Below are 21,206 nucleotides of genomic sequence, written 5' to 3' on the forward strand. Positions count from 1 at the left end.
GAGTTTGCATGTTCTCCCCGTGCCTCGGGGGTTTCCTCCGGGTCCTCCGGCATGCATGGTAGGTTGATTGGCATCTCTGGAAAATTGTCCGTAGTGTGTGAGTGTGTGAGTGAATGAGAGTGTGTGTGTGCCCTGTGAGGGGTTGGCACTCCGTCCAGGGTGTATCCTGCCTCGATGCCCGATGACGCCTGAGATAGGCACAGGCTCCCCGTGACTCGAAGTAGTTCGGATAAGCGGTAGAAAATGAATGAATGAAAAAACAAACAAATCCGATAGAATTAAATATTTTTCTCACTTTATCATTTTAAAGCTTTAGCAAAACTTAATTTTATTGTATATATGACAAAACCTTTACTGATTAAATGCATATTAATCGACCAATCAGAGCTGATTCTCATTCCCACATGATGTCCTCCCCAGGTGCTGACTGACTGTAAAGTAAAAAAGTGTGACAGATGTACAGATATTTTATATATATATATATATATATATATATATATATATATATATATATATATATATATATATATATATATATATATATAAAGAGTAATAGAATGAAGATAAAAAAAAGGCACCATCGTTAAAGAATTAGATATATTAATTGACTTTCTGCTGGTAGTGAGAAGGTTGATGGGACTCTCGAAGGTCTAAATCACAGAGACAGTACACTCAGGAGGTTTATCACATTGCAGATTAGTCTAAAATAGACAGTAATGTGAAAGCTGTGTAGGATGTGTACAGCGTAGTACAGGATCTTAGACTTCCTTTTGGAGGTGTTCGTGCGAGTTCGTTTGCTGTGGAACTGTGCCGTAATTCCTGTGAACATGAACGTAAATGTGAGTCATACTCGGGTCCACACTTGTTCGGGAACCCGTGTGTGTGTGTTTTAGCTGATGACATCATGACAGAAAAGGTTAGATGACTTACTGCACATAATATAATAAAACCAAATCAGAATCAGCATCAAACTGAAACCAAACCAACGTTAGGCTAACTCAACTGTAATGAACTCCTGTACGTTCATCTTACATCATCACAGCATTGCGCAGTGGTGAGTCTAGTGGTTAAGGCTCTGGGTTGTTGATCAGAGGAGAACCAGCACTGACAAGCAAAGTCCTTAATCCTCCATGTATCATAGCTGACCCTGTGCCCTGACTCCAACCTTCAAAGTTGGGATATGTGCAGAAAGACTTTCACTGTGCTGTAATGTAGATGTGACAAGCAGAGGTTTTTATTCTACCTATCACAAACACACAAGGGGAACACAACCATCATTTTTTTTTTATTTTGGTGCCATTATGTGCAGCAAGAAAACTATTAATGGTGTGTTTACATTTACATTGGGGGCAGTCATGGCCTAATGGTTAGAGAGTCTGATTCGTAACCCAAAGGTTGTGTGTTCGAGTCTCGGGCCGGCGATACCACGACTGAGGTGCCCTTGAGCAAGGCACCGAACCCCCCAACTGCTCCCCGGGCGCCGCAGCATAAATGGCTACCCACTGCTCCGGGTGTGTGTTCACGGTGTGTGTGTGCACTTTGGATGGGTTAAATGCAGAGAACAAATTCTGAGTGAGGGTCACCGTACTTAGCCGTATGTCACGTCACATTTACATTTACAGCATTTGGCAGACGCCTTTATCCAGAGCGACGTACTGTACAAAAGTGCTTTAAAGTCTTTATTGATGAATACATTAACATTTTAATTGGTTCAGGAAGAGGTAGGTCTTCACCTGTTGTTTAAAGATATAAAGTGACTCAGATGCTCTGACATCTAGGGGAAGTTCGATCCACCACCTCGGTGCCCAGAACAGAGAAGAGTCTTGATGTACAGTATACCTACTTCTTACCCTGAGAGATGGTGGGACCAGTCAAGCAGTGCTGGTAGCTCTGAGGGTGTGAGGTACAGTGTGAGGAGTGATTAGAGCTTTGAGGTAAGAGGGAGATGGTCCATTTTTGGCTTTGTAGCTAAGCATCAGTGGCATAAGAACAGCAGTATTGTGGTGTGGAGAACTTAGGCAGGTTGAAAACAAGTCGTGCTGTAGCATTCCGGATTGTTTGCAGAGGACGAATTGTGTTCATAAGTAGACCTGACAGAAGTGAAGTGCAGTAATCTGGACAAGTACCTGAGCAGCCTGTGTGGATAAAAACGTCTGAATCCTTTTGATGTTGTAGAAGAAACCAACATGAGCGTATCACCATAGCAACATCGATAAAGAAAAAGGTTAGCTGATTGTCCATGGTTATCCCAAGGTTACGAGCTGGGAAATCAGATCGTTGTGTAGGGATATCGCAAGATCCTAACCTCCTAACCTGGGGAATTAATCACCTGCGATTACCTAGGTGTGTTGATATCATCAGCTAAAATGCACACGTAGGTTACTTTTCTACCAGAACGAGTGTGGACTTGTCGTTCAGACGTTCATGGGAAGCGCAGCACAGTGTGACCGAACTCACACCACATCCTGCAGGTAGTCTCAGGTTCAGTGCCAGTTTTTTTTATGTCAATTATACAACAAATACAACATTTGTTTGACTGTATATTACAATCACACCCCCAGTGTCACCCATATGAGGATGAGGTCCCCCTTCAGTCCGGTTCCTCTCAAGGTTTCTTCCTTTACCAATTTAAGGGAGTTTTTCCTTGCCACTGCTGCCTGAGTCACCTCAGACTTGCTCATAGGGGAATAAATACATACAGATCGTGAGCTATTTATATCTGATAATAATCTTGGATTTTTTATTCTGTTAATTCTTTTCCTTTTATTATTCGTTATTTCTTTTATTATTCCAATGTTTACCTTCTGCTCTATGTTTATGTTCTGTAAAGCTGCTTTGAGACAATGTCTATTGTAAAAAGCGCTATACAAATAAACTTGAATTGAATTGAATTGAATTATGTTCGGTTTCAAACCGCCAGAGCCACAGATTATGGTCTGAGTTCATACAAAAGTATAGTTTCTAGTTTTGATTCTATTTATTTTGTCACATTTTTTTTCCGAATACACGTCACAGTCCTCATTTGCATATTCATGTTGATTGGATGTTAGAATTTGTGATGAAGTAACTCTTCATTTTCACGAACAAACTTATTTCACAGTGTTACATTCTGTATTCTGATTGGTCGGATTGTTTCTCCATTAACAAATTCACTGAGAATTTTAAGAGGAATTTATGGAAGGAGTCTCCAGTGTCTGTGCTTTGTAACAGTCGGTAGTAGCTTCATGTTTTCCAACTAAGTTGGATGAGTTGGAAAGCGAGGCTGAGAAGCTGGTGATGGAACTGCTGTATATACAGTAGCTGCTATAACATAAGTGATACCATGAAGCTTCACCCCATATGGATTAACGAAAAAAAAAAAATCGTAAACATTGATAAAACGCTAGAAGACTTTATTATATAAAGGCAATTATTATAAAAGAAAATTACAGGAGGCAACAAATGTGTTTTATTCCCTACTTACAGTATATCTGTATTTTCTATCTCTCAGCATACCTTCAAAACACACTGGCAATTACTCACTTCCTCATACATGATTGTTTAGAATGAGTTTTATAGTGCAGTGTTTGTTCTGAACATAAAGACACGTGTTAAATAAAAACTTTAATTGCAGAAACGTTTAAATGCAATAATGTACATAAAAGGACAAAAATAAAACTAATTTTAATTTGGAAGCTAATGGACTTCAGATCTATTTCCTTTTCTCCAGGTTCCACACCTGTGAGGGATGTGTAAATGTGTGTGTGTGTGTGTGTGTGTGTGTGTGTGTGTGTGTGTGTGTGTGTGTGTGTGTGTGTGTGTGTTTCTCTTCGTCAGGCTGATGATGCCGCGTAATTACACCGGATCTGTTGATCTTTGGTCCGGCTGTGGTACATATGGAGGCTCTTTTCCTAACGCAAAGTTCTGGTTAAACATTCTCCCAAAGTTTGCGTTCCGCCTTCTGTTGTTTTTACACTACAGGCCTAGCAATTGTTGGGGGCATTATTGACTTTGCAATTAAACTATTTTAAACGTCAGGAGTTTGTAATCATTACATTTCGTGCCATCTGTTCCCAGTCCGCGGGCTGAGAACCGAATCCTCCCCCTGCCTTTGAGCAGACAAAAGAGAGCACAATATGTGGCCTGTTTTTTTTTTTTTAATCAGTAATACTTTGTTCTTTATAAACAATATAGACAAACGGTAGAAATCTGCATCCGAGTATGTATCAGCTCAGTATTAATACAAATACTGTGTTAGACACAGAACCCGTATCATTTCTGTACACAAATGCAGCGCCCAATCTAATGTTACTGATTAAGGGTTTATTAGCTTCCATCTGCTGAAAGGCTAACAAAGCTCAAATTGGAGAACACAGAGAAGGATAAAACGCCCTTTCGTCCTCCCTTTCGTCAAGGTCACGATGTATAAACAGCTTGTGACCTCAAACATCTCTATTGGCTTTGGTTTTGGTCAACATCTATATCACAGCTTTATCTAACAGCCATTGTATAAAGGAGAAATCAGCTAATCTGTCACCGCGCAGATAACCGACTTTGATCCACAGCTTCTTCAGCGGTGTTTCCTGCCCGGAAATCTCAGAGAGTTTGTCCGGATTTTATCTGTTAAACGTCTCTTTTCACGGGTGCGAAGTAAAAAGATAAAGATGACATCAAAGACAGAGAAGAAATCCCGCGCCATTGCTATCGCTACACTCTTAAAATGAAAGGTCCTTGAATGGTTCTTTCTCAGGGTTTATGGTTTTTGTGAAGAACCTTTAACATGTAAAACATTGTCACTACACAAAACCTTCGTTAGACAATTTTCTTTATGGCACTAAGACAAAAGGGAAATTGAAATCATTTGAAAATGATTTGAGTGTAAAAGTTACATTTATTACTGATGACAATTCATTTTATATGTTGTTAAAACCCCAAATTTCTTGATATATATATATATATATATGGCGTACTTTTCTACCATAAGAAAAATACTGCACGAAAACCCTGCAATTTGTCAGCGGTATTTCTGTTTGTTTGTTTTTTTTTCATTCGTTCTTCAATGCATAACGGATAAAACTATTCACTTATGTGGATCTTATTTAAGATGAACTACAGTCAGGAAGCCAGCGTGAAAGCTTTAACTGTTATTCACAAGTTATAATACTTCTGAATCCCTTTTTCTTTATTGCATCTTTTTATCAACATTTCAAACATTTAGCAAAATTCTGTGTGATAACATCAAGAGAGGGAAAAACACTGAAAATGAAAATGAAGTCAACTGAAGTCAACTTTGAGAATAGTCACAATATACTGTACGATATTTATACAATATTCGGTACTTAAGGATGCAACTGACTCTTACACTGTGTTTAGATTTCACAGATAACATGTTCTAAATTGATATGAATGCAAATACAGATTATTCTTTTTTTTTTTTTTTTTTTTTATTAAAGAAATCTTCTGCTTCGGGCCTCGGATTCCACCGGATTCAACAAAAAATGTGGACTGAGAAGGAGATTTTTTTTACTTTCCCGCAGTCATATGAAGCCCACAAGACAAAAAAAACCCCTGAAAATCTTCAGTGCTGCCTGATTCATTTACACTGTTTATTCATTCATCTTTAGTACCTGCCTGGTCAGTGTCATGATGCTTTAAATTATTCTACTAATTTGTTTACATTTTTCATTCATTCATTCATTCATGTTCTACCGCTTATCCGAACTTCTCGGGTCACGGGGAGCCTGTGCCTATCTCAGGCGTCATCGGGCATCGAGGCAGGATACACCCTGGACGGAGTGCCAACCCATCACAGGGCACACACACACTCTCATTCACTCACACACTATGGACAATTTTTCCAGAGATGCCAATCAACCTACCATGCATGTCTTTGGACCGGGGGAGGAAACCGGAGTACCCGGAGGAAACCCCCGAGGCACGGGGAGAACATGCAAACTCCACACACACAAGGCGGAGACAGGAATCGAACCCCCAACCCTGGAGGTGTGAGGCGAACGTGCTAACCACTAAGCCACCGTGCCCACTTGTTTACATTTTTAAGTTGTAAATTTCAACCAAAATTGTAAATTTTAGTTGTAAAAATTCAACTAAAATTGTAGCCAAACATATTTTTTTCGAGAATCTTGCTCCCTTCCTGTTTTTTTTTTTTTTTTTTTGCCTTCTCAGTTTTCTACACAAACATCACAAACTATACTGACGATGCTAATTTGTATTCAAGTCCCCAGTGTCCCACGGGCATAAAATCCATACATCCTACTGGTTTAAGCCATGGCCACTTTAAGTTTAAATCTAAAGACAGGTTACATTTACTATTTGTTTTTAAAGCAGTAAATAAATATAGATAGCGTCATTGTGTTACATTTACATTTGTGTAAAATTTACATTTAAATAATTTTATATGTACAACTTTTTCCTTTCTTTTCCAAAACACTGTTTTTTTAAATACAGACCTGTTGACACTCCTCTAGTCATTCTGGTATACCTGAAGAGTTTGTGGCATACCGGATTAATGTTTATTGGTTTACTAGACGCATCAGTGAAGTCAAGCAGTTGATGTTAACAAGTCACGGTGGTCCTCCAGTTGACCCCATGAACACGGTGTTGATAGGAGGCAGAGAGGACACCATGTCCCGCACCTCAGCACCACTGTGGTGAGGTAGCAAGGCATCTTGAGAATGCTGATATTGAGCAGTAGAGTCATACATGCACGGAGAAACAGAACAAGGGATCGGAGCAGCTATCGACGAACCTGCAAATGATACATCAGTGGTGAAGGATAAGTGATAATGGACTGAATAGATCTAAACCTCTGCACCTAAGCTGATGTAAAATTCATTCATTCATTCATTTTCTACCGCTTTATCTGAACTTCTCGGGTCACGGGGAGCCTGTGCCTATCTCAGGCATCATCGGGCATCGAGACAGGATACACCCTGGACGGAGTGCCAACCCATCACAGGGCACACACACTCTCATTCGCTCAAAGATTCCATATAAAACATTAACATCCGATGGAAACTTGCAACCTGGATGCTTTTGAGTCTATTTTGTGACATCACAAAGTGATTGTTATGATATTTATATAAACTATTTTTTACTCCAGCCTGATTATCAACAAAATCCTGCTTTGAAGGAGATTTGTTAGTTTTACAATTGATGATGATGATGATGATGATGATGATGATGATGATAAACAACAATAAAAAATAATAATAATAAATTTGCATATTGGATGTGATTGGTCTAAAAGTTTTTGAGCTCATTTGTTTTTACAAGTGTTTAAAAGTTTAAAAAGAGTTTAAAAAGGTTAAACGTTTTTGGCGATGATGATGATGATGATGATGATGATGATGATGATGATGATGATGATGATGATGATTACAACTGAAATATGCCTATATCCTGTTCTGCAAGTTTGTTCCCTGAAAATTATATTATTATTATTATTATTATTATTATTATTATTATTATTATTATTAATTTATTTATCTATTTATCTATTTGTTTATTTGTTTATTTGTTTATTTGTTTATTTATTTTGTTTCTCATTAATCCTAAAATTATCCTGATAATTTTAGGATAAATGAGAAATAAAATAAAATAAAACAAATAAGTAAATAAGCAAATAAATAAATAAATAAATAAATAAATAAATAAATAAATAAATAATGATGATAATAATAACGATAATAATAATTATCGTTATTATTATCGTTATTATTATCATCATTATTATTATTATACTGTTGTAGAAAATTAAAATATAAAAAAATAAAATGAATATATAAAAATTTCCTTGATTTCAGAAACTCAAGAACAAATTAATGTTACAACATTTCAAAATCTAGTCTTTCAAAGGTTACAATTCCTTCAGGTCAGGATAAACTATCAGCAATTAATCTAAAAGGTAAAAGACATCAATAACAATTAACACTTTTCAAAATATACTAAATAAATGCGCTCACCCAAACCATATAGAAATAAACATATACAGTCCATATAACTTATGTGTGTTTAATACAGACGTCTGTCAGAAACAGCATTGAATCTGCTGACTTCAATATTATTCAATATAAAATAGGAAGGTTGTGTCCGCTCACCTGCTGAGCATGTAATTAGAGGAGGTTGTGCAGGGTAATAAGGCGGCGTTGGCTTCCTGCTCGTGTCGTTCAGGATGTTGAGAGGGTCGTGGATCTCAGAGTATGCAGGAACAGAGCGAGAGGAGGTCACACTGCTGATCACTGATACATGCTGATCGATTAGAGAGCCCATCCTCTGTGTGTCCACATAGCCGCTGTTCCCGTAGTAACCTGCAAGTGAGGAAAGAAAAGCATTTAAATACAGAAGTAGTTTTTTTTTTTTTATCTAATGACCGTATCAGGAACAGAGTGCCATCGAGAAGTGATGCAGCACACACAAACACACACACACACACACACACACACACACACACACACACACACACACACACACACACACACACACACACACACACAGAGTGGGGTTTTAGGAACACACAGTTTGATATAAAAACATGATCTGTAGATTTCAGGCTGGAGATAAACTAAAAAAAACTATGAAATTCAATGAGTCCAATATCAAATACATAAATATGACTCTATTTATTAAAGTTCCTTCAGGATTTCATTTATTTGTGAATTTTGTGAATAAAAAGCTTGATTTATCAAAATTTTATGGAGTTTTTTGTTCTATTGTTTTTAGAGGGATCTCCTCAAATTAGTGAAATTTGCAAGCAAGTGATTTTCCTTACACGTGTCATGACTTTCTGTCATGTTTGACACACAAGGCAGAGCACAAACAGGATGCACTGGATCAAGTGCTATTTGAAAAGCTGCTAAATAATAAACTATGGACGCTAAAATGTTAAATGAAACTGAATTTTTAATGAAACTTGGAGTATTTGCAAGCATTGTAAGTGTATTTACACTATTTTTAAACCATCGCCTACTTTTATGTAACACTATATTAGATTTAACAACAAATACTTCCTTCTTTAGTCTGTAATTTCTATCCCTGTTGTTTTTTCAGGTATAAAGGATGTTTTTGTGTTAAGAACAATTTTTAAGAACTTTATTCTTGGATATTTCTACTCAAAAGATAAAGTTTGGATAAAACTTCAGCAAATCTAGGTATTCTCGGGATATGTGTAAATTCTCACTCACTCATTTTCTACCGCTTATCCAAAATTCTCGGTTCACGGGGAGCCTGTGTCTATCTCAGGCATCATCGGGCATCGAGGGCGGATACACCCTGGACGGAGTGCCAACCCATCACAGGGCACACACACACACTCTCATTCACTCACACATTCACACACTATGGACAATTTTCGCAGAGATGCCAATCAACCTACCATGCATGTCTTTGGACCGGGGGAGGAAACCGGAGTACCCGGAGGAAACCCCTGAGGCACGGGGAGAACATGCAAACTCCACACACACAAGATGGAGGCGGGAATCGAACCCCGTGGTGTGAGGCGAACGTGCTAACCACTAAGCCACCGTGTCTGATATGTGTAAATTTCCATACATAAATACTGACACAAACTTTTGGACTGAAGTCATCGACTCTGTATCTGGCCTTATACTGTATATTTATATGTAAACATCTTTTAGTTATAAAACATTCCAAGATTTCTACCATTTTCATTAACAGTTGACGAACCTGTGGTTTTGGTGGGTCAGTGTTCAATAGTGTACAGTTTGGACTCCAAACCCCAGGCCCATAAAGCTGGGCCCTTGAACAGTCAAGTTAAGATATAATATGATAATGAGATAAAAATGTATATCTCTCTGAATAAGAGTTGTCTATCAATTTCCTTGAATGAATTAATCTGATGATCCAACATTTATGACAACAGAAGGTGCACAAGCATTTCCATCCTCACCTATGTTTGCTGCACTGGTGTACGCTGGTCCTGAGCATCCGCCTGTAAATCCGTAATCCATCAGCTGCACTCCCTGCATTTCGATGGTGGGCTCAGAGGTGGACGGATAGCTTCCCGAGGAGGCTCTGGAGCTGTAAACTGGAGCTACACCACTGCAGCTGCTACTGAAGCAGTCTTTAACCAGTTGCTGACTACTGAAGGAGGGATAGCGTGAGCACTCGCTGCGACTCTGGTAAGCCGAGGGAGGTGTGTGGGTCTGGGTCAGGCTCGTAGGCTGGTAGGTGGAGGAGCTGGAGTAGTAGGTGGAGGCAGGTAGGCTTTGGTACATGCCATCAGGGAAGGTCTGGCAGGGTGCGTGAGACTGGGCAGGGCAGCTGATTGGAGATCTCACTGCCATCGGGCCCTGGTTGATCACGCTGCCTCGGTTCGCCATGGCCGGAGAGATGGGAGGGGTGATCAGTGGACCGCAGCTCTGGGAGTAGTCTAGCTGACCTGGAGGAACAAATATTACACATATTTATCTAACTGATATTTATATTCATCATACTCAGCATTGTTAGTTTGATTCTTTAATACGTTCCATAGCTTGTGTTAGTAAGACCTAATAATTACTGAATACATAACAGTTTAATACAAAGAAGGAAAATCTATTTTAGTGAAACACACATTTCTTTCTTTTCACAATCTCTCGGTTAATTTAAAATCCTATAATAGATTATTAGCTTGTTAATGTATGTGCGAATAATTCTTTTTATCCTGAAAATTAATTGTATCTTCATTTCTCAGGAGTATCTGTGATTATTCAGATATGCTTTACACTTCAATGGGATTAAAGTTTATTTATGTGTTAAAATGATATTTGGACATTTACTTTAGTTCTTGACTCAATTCCTTCTCGTGATTTTTATTTTCTGGCTTAAAGGCAAGGACGGTTTGTAATGGGCTTGGATTAGATACAAGTGAAAAACTCTCACCTACAGAACTCTACTCCAGAAAAACCTGGCAACCTTGAAGACGGTAATTGCACACAAGTCATTTCAATTAATCTGAATGGGCGGCTCATAAAATCAACTTAAGCACCTGTTTAAGAGAAATCGATAACTTTCCCTGTGTAGCTAGTGATGTATGTTTGGAAACGAAGTGTACAGCTGATATATGTGAATATATTTATCACCACAGCATCTGAGTGTTTATATAATGTTGCATAATTTCATCCTTGGACATTAGGACTCCCCTGTGAGGCAAATTTTTACCAGATAGTGTGAAGCTGTCTGTGTCTGTCCCCTGGTACACCACTATTGTGGACCCTAATCCATGCTGAGTTCCTTGGAGAGAGAGATGTCCGTAATCCTGCTGCGTCTCGTTCTTCACTGATGAATCGCCGCTCATGATCCCTGCTTTATTACGATTTGCCAGGAAGCATGAACTCGGGGACGCGGTGAACGTTGCCTTACTAGCATCTAAAAAAAACACAGAATTCAAAACGATAGCTTAGTTACTAAACAAACTGACAGAAATAAAATCAAAATAATAAAGAGGATGTTTACCTGAGTTTCTCATATACTTCTCCAGGAGATTCTGTAAATCTTGTTCTTTATCGTTATTGAACTGTGTTTCAATTGCCAGAAGGATGTATTCATCCAGAAGCATACGGATGAGGTGGAAGGAGCCTGAGAAGAGACTTTCTTAATGAGTTATACATATGAGTACAAGTATTTAATTACTTATAAGACATCAGTGTACTCTCTATAGAAAAGATTTATTCCTGTCCTACATCTATGAAGCAAAACTAGAAGATTTTGTGTTTATTTCTATGTATTTAACAAATAAAGAAATGTAATTAAATACATGTTTTTAAAAAAATTACTTCATAAATTATTTTTGCTTCATAATTTTTTATGAAATTTTAACTGTTTACAAAACTGTGTAAAAAAACTTGTGTATTATACCCAATGCATTATCTATCTATCTATCTATCTATCTATCTATCTATCTATCTATCTATCTATCTATCTATCTATCTATCTATCTATCTATCTATCTATCTATCTATCTGTCTATCTATCTATCTATCTATCTATCTATCTATCTATCTATCTAGGTCTATATGTATATATTTAGATAGATAGATAGATAGATAGATAGATAGATAGATAGATAGATAGATAGATAGATAGACAGATAGATAGATAGATAGATAGATAGATAGATAGATAGATAGATAGATAGAGGGAGCACTAGTCATAGATAGATAGATAGATAGATAGATAGATAGATAGATAGATAGATAGATAGATAGATAGATAGATAGATAGATAGATAGATAGATAGATAGATAGATAGATAGATAGATAGATAGATAGATTAGACCATAATGGAATACATTTTTAATAAAGACATCATCAAGGCTGTTTGGGATTTAAAAGACAAAGTAAGAAAACATTTGCAAGAAGATTTTTTTTCAAAAAACAATTATGACGATATCTTTGCAATTATTTTGAACACAACATCCAGATACTGTCACTTAAGTCACTTAAAATAAATCATATGTTTAGAATTTTCCCCAAATCTGCAAATTCAAGACATTTGTATCTAAATTCTGTTCAAAACAGACCCGAGTTTGATGCTTCGGTGAGCTGAAATAAAAATATTCCACCTTTTTGCTTTTTAATTTGAAATCAGAGCTGAAGCATGAGAAGTGAAATGTTTATATTTTACAGAAAAGTCTGTTTTATTTAAACTGAATCTCAGTCTGCTGTGTGTCCAGTGAGGTCATGTAATGGCCTCTCTAAGTGCAACTGTATGGCTAGGTGTGTGTGTGTGTGTGTGTGTGTGTGTGTGTGTGTGTGTGTGTGTGTGTGTGTGTGTGTGTGTGTGTGTGTGTGTGTGTGTGTGTGTGTGTGTGTGTGTCTGCAGGGCCATCAAAAGCTAACATAACTAGAGCTAGGCTCTTCCTAATCAGTGCACACGTGTCCGAGAGATAAAGATTTGTTTGCTCAGGACGGGTCACTACATTTTACAGCACATTGTGGCTTTGTAACCAAACTGAGTGAAGAGCTTTGTGGAAGGGGAAGGGGGGAAAAAGCTTTAAATAAACTCTACATTTAGAAGAACTGAGAAGTGTATGAAGAGAATGTACTGTAGTGAATGAAGTGCATCTTTAAGACAGAATTCTGAACTGTTCATGAAGAGACTTACCAAAGCTTGTGGCGTTGTTTAAGGTGAGGCTGTGCATCACACGGGCACCAAAAAAACTCCATTTCAGTAAAAAGTCCTGAGCTCGTTTCTTCACTGAGCGGCCATTCTGTTTACTGGGCTGATCGAAGAACAAAAATAAAGATTAAATAAATTCAGTCGTTTGCAGTTACTGTGGATCTGATGAGTGTACACTTTAATTCCAAACCAACCTTAATGACTTTCTGTTCCACCACAGAATCCAACCACTCGATAAAAGACTCCACGGTGGCGTTTTTTCTCAGGAGGTCCTTTAACTCTTGGAACACCGCAACAGAGTCGTCTGCAAGATACAAACAACACAGCAAAGTCGCTTTGAGTTAAAATAGTGTAGCTATAAATATGCATTTAGTTTTGAGAGTCATTTTCTAATATATATATATATATATATATATTTATATATATATATCAAATTTAACAGGTCTAATTAAAGTTATGAAGATAAGATTAAAAACTCCGACTGTTTAAATCATACGGATTTGGGATTAAATAAACAATAAACCTGTGTGTTTTTATAATAAAAATATTTTTAAAAAATTGGGCCTCACCACTGATTGGTTCCTGGTCGACCAATCAGAATGAAGACATGGTCCCTAACTTAATCTGATAAAGCTGCACATGTTCTACTATATTCTACTATGTTATGGAGACTTGAAAGATGACTGGTGCTCCATGTAATACAGTATAAAACTAATGTATTTGTTGGTTTTTTTGGAAGGAGTCTTCAGTGTGAGAGCTTGGTAACAGTCAAAGGTAAAACTTTAACTTTTAACTTTTAACATTTTCCAGTTTTATGGAAGACAATGACTAAATAACTACAGAATAGATGCCTTTATTTTGTCACATCTACATTACAGCAGAGTGAAATATTTTCTTCGCATTTCCCAACTTTGGAAGTTGGCACCAGTGCACATGATACAGAGAGGGATAAGGGTCTTGTTCAAGGGCCCAACAGTGGCAGATTGGCAGTGCTGATCCTCTGATCAACAGCCCAGAGCCTTAACAGCCTAAGCCAATACTACCCCAAATACATATAAATAAACATTGGTGTGATAACAGTTACTCTGCTTCATCACAGCATCCTGTTGTTTAGTATTTTCCTATAACATCACAACAACAATCGTGTTTTCTTCTTAATTTATTCCTTAATTTCCATTTGTATTTAGCTAGACTCATCCCCTACAGCCTAAAACAATCGCTTTTTACATCAGTATCTACAAATCAATTCGAATGCCTTTAACTTTATAATAACACAGTAACCTGGGAAATCTTGATGCATCGTTAATACTGCTATATTAATATTAATGCTAACGACACTAAAGAGATAAAAATAAATCGGTTATTCTGACTCACATTCAGAGTAGAAATCCAGATCCTGGTCGTTAGCGTTTGTGAGGAGCGCCTGTGAGCCAATGCTGTTTAAATCTACTTTGTCGATATCGTTCACCATGGCCGTCACAACGTTCTGGTCAAAAAGAGCTGGTCTTGCGATCTACAGATGAAAGATTACTTACTGTTAAAAAATCTGAAACAGAATATATAAGATCTGGGGAAGATGGGAAACGCTTACCTGAGCAAGGTGTAAGAAAGAAGTCTGGCGTTTTAGGGAGGAGATGAAGCGCCGAGCTATTGGTAATTTCTTTTCTGACAGGATTTTTGGCAGATTTTCTAAAGACGAAACCATCCAGGGCTCCCAGAGTGTTGTAAAAGTTCGGATATCTGCCAAAAGACTAAAGACATTGTCTCTGATTTTTACTTTGAACAGTTCAAGAACATTGTGAATACGAGGTAAGGAGCTTGTCATGTGTTCTTGAAAAAAAAAAACCCTCAAGCAAATATTCTGACACAAAAAAAACTAAGTTAGAAATGGTTATGTATTGCTGGCTGGTGGCTGACACTCAACTCTATTACAGATTCTACATGACTACATAAAGAACAAACCTTTCCGGCATGTCTTGCATCGTAGCAGGAATGAGAACATCGGTCAGGACCTGAGAAGGACAAGCAGTTTGACATGAGCTCATAATCCCGTGACAACACACAATTAAATTGAATTTATTCTTATTTGTATAATGCTTTTTTTGTAATTCTATACTTTTTATTGTTAGTCACAGTCATGCAGCATGCAATTTGCATTTTTTGCTAGGGTTGGGTAACGTTGATTTATCTCCAAGAAGGCATAGTCGTGGTTCTACCGGTAAATTAGAGCCCAATCACCCTTTAAGAACACTCAGAACGCACTTTACACCAAAAAGTTGTTTACAACATTAATTATTTTTACTTATACCCATTCTGTGAAGTCTAGATGGTGTGTAATAATATCTATGTACTATTTTGGAATGAATAAATTCCCCTTCGCTTCCCTTATATTTGTATAATGCTTCTAACAACAGAAATTAACCGATAAATTCAGGATATAAATTTGTTGTATTTTTTTATCACTCATGTTAAAGACATAGGTGAAGGTGGCAAGGGAAAACTCCTTGAGACATCATTAGGAAGAAAGAGGATCCAGACTCAAAAAGGAACCTTAAGAGGATCCAGACTCAAAAAGGAACCTTAAGAGGATCCAGACTCAAAAAGGAACCTTGTCATCATCTGGGTGACAGCGTATGCCATTATAAATCATTACAATGTGCTATTATAAAACATTTCACACACATACACACACACCTTGTATAATATAGAGTCGCACACACAAAATATATCCACAATTACTGGATTCTCCAGCAGAGGTAAGAGATGATCTGGCATGCCTTGCCAAAAATGCAGCAAGAAGTTCTGGATCTAAAATACACCAAAAGAATAAATCATATTCTGTCATTGGAAAAGAATCAGCACAACATTTCATTTTCCATAACAGCATAAGAGAAGAGTGTTATTCCTCTTTTAAGGCCACAGCAGTTTTCTAACGTTCCAACATTGTTTTAAAATCGTCATGTTATTTAATATTGTCAATAAACCAAGTTAATTCTTTTATGATATAGCAGCTACAGTATAAACAGTCGTTCCTTCAACAACCTCTCTTCTGTTTGCTGGTATTACTGTATATTGGAAACAATGTTGGAAATTTCTTGGAAATTAAAGAGGGTAAATGTTAACCCCATCCATCCCGGGGACAAGCCAGGATCAATATGAAAAATACTTTCATTTCTTTATATAAAAATTATAAAAATATAAATACTTTCTCAAGCATACAAAACCGGAATCTAACAACCATCTGGGGGTGTGGTAGCCTAGTGGTAAAGTTGTTGGTCTACTGTACCAATTGGAAGGTTGTGAGTTCAGGTCCTCCAAGCTGCCACTGCTGGGCCCCTGAGCAAGGCCATTAACCATAAATTGCTGATAAAAATGTAAGTGGCTCCTAAAATGTCATAAGTGTAGCATCTATTTCCACAAGCCATCAGAATCCTCAACAACTCTGATGATCTGCACCAAATACACACTCTTCCAATATACATTCATGTCTACAGCACCACCCATATCTGTTTACATACTGTCTTGCACACGGTTTTTGCTCTTTACCCATGCTGTCTTAAACATTAAATCAATTACTGTTTTGCACGATACATTTCAATACCTCATATAACTGCTCCTATTAAGTGTTCGTTCCAGTATTTTTGCACATGTACGATAGAATATATTATATGTACTCTGGTTGGAGCTGCTTTCGTGTATTGTCTTGTAGTGTTTTGTATCATTTGTTTGCACTGTCTTTTGTCTTGCACTGTTTGCACCAGGTTGCACAGATGCACTTTATGTGGCTAGGACTAACTTGCTTAAGTCCTTAGTTCTGTTTTGTTCTATGTAGCTCTATCTTTGTTCTATGTAGCACCATGGTCCTGGAGAAAATTCACATTTGTCTCATTTCACTATGTACTGCATCAGCTGGATATGGTTGAAATGACAATAAGAGCTTCTTGACTTGACTTGATCTACACATGCAGCATAGCAGAAGTACGGGAAGAAGATCAGCTATTAGACAAAAAAAAAAAAAGACCATTTCCTGCTAAACAAAACACATTTCCAACACCAAGCTTCTAAGCAAACAGACAGAAAAATACATAAACATTGAGTACACAACAAAACTGACACAAGCGATTGTCCATTACACTGAGAATTTCAGATCTCACCTCTTCAAAGTTGACACTGATGGCGTTGTCGAGAATACACTGGCAGTGAGTTTTGTACATCATGATCAGGGTGTCAACCTACATTAGTAATGCACCAAGGAAAAAAGTTCATATATACATGAAAATGCAGAAAAAATATATAGAGAATAAATATTTATTTAAAAAATGAGAACTAAAATATCTGATTGTTAGGTGTATTTATTAAAAATGATATATTTCAGATTTCACATAGAAAATTCACATTATTCATTCATTCATTCATTCATTCATTTTCTACCGCTTATCCGAACTTCTCGGGTCACGGGGAGCCTGTGCCTATCTCAGGTGTCATCGGGCATCAAGGCAGGATACACCCTGGACGGAGTGCCAACCCATCGCAGGGCACACACACACACTCTCATTCACTCACACACTCACACTACGGACAATTTTCCAGAGATGACAATCAACCTACCATGCATGTATTTGGACCGGGGAAGGAAACCAGAGTACCCGGAGGAAACCCCCGAGGCACGGGGAGAACATGCAAACTCCACACACACCAGGTGGAGGCGGGAAACGAACCCCCAACCCTGGAGGTGTGAGGCAAATGTGCTAACTACTAAGCCACCGTGCCTCCCTTCACATTATTTAATATTATTTATTTCATATAATGACTTTTACTTTAGTATTTTTGCATGTTTTTGTTGTGTCCATGTTGATGATTGAATCTCTTTGTCATGTCTCACTACACAGTGATGTTAATATGAAGCTTATAAGTAAACACTCAGAGATTTAAGAATTTGTAGTGTTTCAGAAGGATATCTAGTTTTCCCCTGTAATAATAGAGGTTCCATTTTCCATATTTTATTATAAAGCTACACTTTATTAGCCATTTTATTGAGTGTTATGCCTTAAACAAACCTTCTCTTTCGAAATGGACTCGTGAAGCAATAAATGTTGTGCACTTGGGAATTCTGGGAGCAACGTTCCTGTTTTAGAACTGAGAGAATATTTCCGTGTGAAACCTCCCTGCGAATTACAAACAAAAGACATTTATAGATCTTTCATGATCACCTCATCAAACAATCGATTTTTACTCAGGGTTATTCACAAAAAGTTAACATTGTTCTGTGTATCAAACTAAACATGAAAAATTATGAGTCCAAGTTTAAATATTAACAATAAAAATAAAACAAATCACAACCTCGTTTTTCAGCTTGCTGCCAGAGAACCTGTGAGGAAAAACACAAGAATAAAACACACTCTCAAAGAAAATGTATTCATTATTAATATAAAATATCAAGAAAATTTAGAAAACATCATGTCTTACTTTGTAGACGAGTACAAAAGTTTGTGCCTTTTTTAAAGCAAATTAATTTTGCTTTGTTGCCTTAATCAACAAGTTCTTTTATTGTTACAGAAAAAATGGTCAATTTGTGTATTTTAACATTCACATTCTCAGCTAAAAATATTTTAATTTAATTACAGTATGTATTAAAAATATTTATTTATTTGTTTATTTATCTATCTATCTATCTATCTATCTATCTATCTATCTATCTATCTATCTATCTATCTATCTATCTATCTATCTATCTATCTATTCATTTATTTATTTTCGATATTTAGTTCTGCTTTGAAACAAGCCTGAATTTTGAGTGGGTGATAAAATTTCTTTTCAAACTTTCCAATCAACCTTTCAGTCGATCTTGTCTAATTGTAAGATAAGTACACAAGTTAAACTTTATGAATTCAATTCTATGATCTGTATATAAACTGGAAAACTGAATTTTTTCTATATTAAAAAAACATGAACTTTTGTATTCAGCCAAAATAAGCTTTATGTTTACCTTGTAAGACCTTTTCCTGAGTACACTGAATGATAATAAGCACTGCTCTCCTTAATCCCAATGCCATAGTAATGATACCTAAAAAAGAAAGAAAGAAAAAAGAAAGAAAACACACTGAAATCCCACTTTAAGGTATAAACACTGATATGTAAATTATTACACATAAATCCAATATTAATTTGTGTTATTTACTTTGAATGGCCTCGGGTGCCGAGCCTCCGAGTGGTCAGGAGAGGGAACTTTTGTCGTATAGTCTACAGTTAGATAGAAAATAAACAAATATGACACAAAAGTTAAACACTAAATATAAATAACGCTTAATCTTTTCTACCTACTAATGCTTACCTTGCCAAAAGTTGCAGCGCAAGCAGGATCTAATTTCTCTTTGCGACAGAAGTCTAGGTAATGGGCATAGAGGATGCACCGAGGTAAGCAGACTCCTTCACAAACGATATAATTTTCCTCGAGCCTAAATGACAAGAACACGTGAAAAGGAAAATCTTAAAAAATCTAAGGCAATATTAAGAATTACTACAGATGAAATTAAAGCTGGCAATACCACTGAAGTGTTAACTGAGTTTGTTTCTTCTTGTCCTTGATGATTTCACTGATGCTCTTCTTTGTCATCGTTTGCTTCAGAGAGAAATTCTTTGGATATTCGAGATGGTCTAAGTCGTCTTCGGAGGAGATGGTCTCGTTGCTTTCGTCAGCCTCTGTTAAATAAATGACTCTCTGTGTAAATGAATTTTATTTTAGTAGAACCCTGTGTCATTGAGCGAAGGCTTAGTGTGGCAGTACATTTTAATTGCGTTTCACAGAAAGGAAGAAACACTTTCCTCTGCTTTTGTGAAAGATTTGAAAGCTTCAGACAAAAATCTATAAAGTTGGTGCCTTCATTTTCAAGAAGAAGTAGAAGAAGTAGTAGTAAAAGAAGAAGAAGAAGATCAATAACAAGAACAACAACGATAAATAGAAGCAGACGAACAATAATAACAATGAAAAAAGACCTACAGTAATTAATACAAAATGAGGAAGGTGGTGAGGAAAATCATGAAAATAAGCCAATCGTGATTTTTTTTTAAAGCACTTCAAAGAAATAAAAATAAAAAAAAGATCTACAATGAACCAGTCACCGATAAAAAAGTGGGCATTCTGAAATATAAAGAACAAAATGCTAAAAATGAATCAAAGATGAAATTATTATTATTATTATTTTATAAATCATTAAAATTGTATAAGTGAAAAGAGAATTACTTTCAATTAAGCATCTAATAGCTTAAGATGTCGAGTGAGGATAAACGTCATGAACATCAGCTGAATTTGCTGTCTCTGAAAATTTCTCAAAATCATTTGATTCCACATGAGTATAAAGCAGGACTTAATTATAAGGACGAAGCAGGCCAAATGAAGAAATACATTTTTTTCTGACTAGATTTTGTTAGTATAATCCTAAACTGGCCTTACATTCGTAAAATAATTACTTATCTACTATATGATTATAAACTATGAAACAATTACCGATTTGACCTCTAAAGTCTTTTCTTAATAATCAATACCAAACTCTAACCAATGTGACCCACCTGATTTAATCCCTGAATCCTCCTCTTCTTCGTCAAACCTGTCTTTGTAGAACATATTGTTTCTGAGGTTTCTGTGGTCACTGGTGATGGTGTGGTGGAGATCATCAGCACTGAAAATCCTCTTTGGCTGCGGTGGTTGTAGCTGATGAAACGTGTTACTAGTCGTCACTGGACTCTCGCTGTTTCTTTTCATTGGTGTGTTATTGAGACGAATAAAAAAACTTTTAGGAAATTTTCAACTTCAAACGTCACTTACATGCAACACCTGCAAAACAATAAACTCATCCAAAGTAGACGTAAAGACGCACATGTCGGATCCTGTTTGAGTCTCGGAATCGGACGACTTTCCCAGTATGAAGGGTTTTTGCCACAAAACACCTTTTTCCACTGTCTGTCCGTTAATCTACTGAAACAGGTAACACCTTCCAGTCCTAATTAAAAGCTGTGCTGTGTCTGAAATGGTACGTCACTGAGGCGAGTGCCTTGAGGGCATTTATCTTATTTACAGAAGACTGGCAGT

The 21,206-nt window shown here is 36.8% G+C and overlaps 1 protein-coding gene across 2 annotated transcripts in view; it reads right to left on the bottom strand.

Annotated features, from left to right (window-relative positions):
* Positions 1-5,940: 5,940 nt before the first annotated feature.
* Positions 5,941-21,206, bottom strand: part of rfx6 (regulatory factor X, 6) — a 32,302-nt gene continuing 17,036 nt past the window's right edge. Inside the window, exons 3-21 of one of the 2 annotated variants that reach the window (XM_047801411.1) lie at positions 20,687-20,865; positions 19,666-19,819; positions 19,452-19,575; positions 19,299-19,360; positions 19,107-19,184; positions 18,461-18,488; positions 18,178-18,285; positions 17,275-17,352; positions 15,815-15,928; positions 15,083-15,132; positions 14,712-14,871; positions 14,495-14,633; positions 13,315-13,424; positions 13,106-13,223; positions 11,455-11,577; positions 11,161-11,367; positions 9,908-10,399; positions 8,100-8,309; positions 5,941-6,748 (exon numbers count right to left, since the gene is read on the bottom strand). In XM_047801411.1, the coding sequence (XP_047657367.1) occupies positions 6,564-6,748; positions 8,100-8,309; positions 9,908-10,399; positions 11,161-11,367; positions 11,455-11,577; positions 13,106-13,223; positions 13,315-13,424; positions 14,495-14,633; positions 14,712-14,871; positions 15,083-15,132; positions 15,815-15,928; positions 17,275-17,352; positions 18,178-18,285; positions 18,461-18,488; positions 19,107-19,184; positions 19,299-19,360; positions 19,452-19,575; positions 19,666-19,819; positions 20,687-20,741 (2,595 nt within the window). In that variant the 5' untranslated portion in view covers positions 20,742-20,865 and the 3' untranslated portion in view covers positions 5,941-6,563. Of the gene's footprint in view, positions 6,749-8,099; positions 8,310-9,907; positions 10,400-11,160; positions 11,368-11,454; positions 11,578-13,105; positions 13,224-13,314; positions 13,425-14,494; positions 14,634-14,711; positions 14,872-15,082; positions 15,133-15,814; positions 15,929-17,274; positions 17,353-18,177; positions 18,286-18,460; positions 18,489-19,106; positions 19,185-19,298; positions 19,361-19,451; positions 19,576-19,665; positions 19,820-20,686; positions 20,872-21,206 lie in introns of both variants that reach the window. The other variant, XM_027155443.2, reaches the window with a different exon arrangement.

This window comes from Tachysurus fulvidraco, chromosome 16 (assembly GCF_022655615.1).
Source record: "Tachysurus fulvidraco isolate hzauxx_2018 chromosome 16, HZAU_PFXX_2.0, whole genome shotgun sequence".
NCBI lineage: Eukaryota > Metazoa > Chordata > Actinopteri > Siluriformes > Bagridae > Tachysurus > Tachysurus fulvidraco.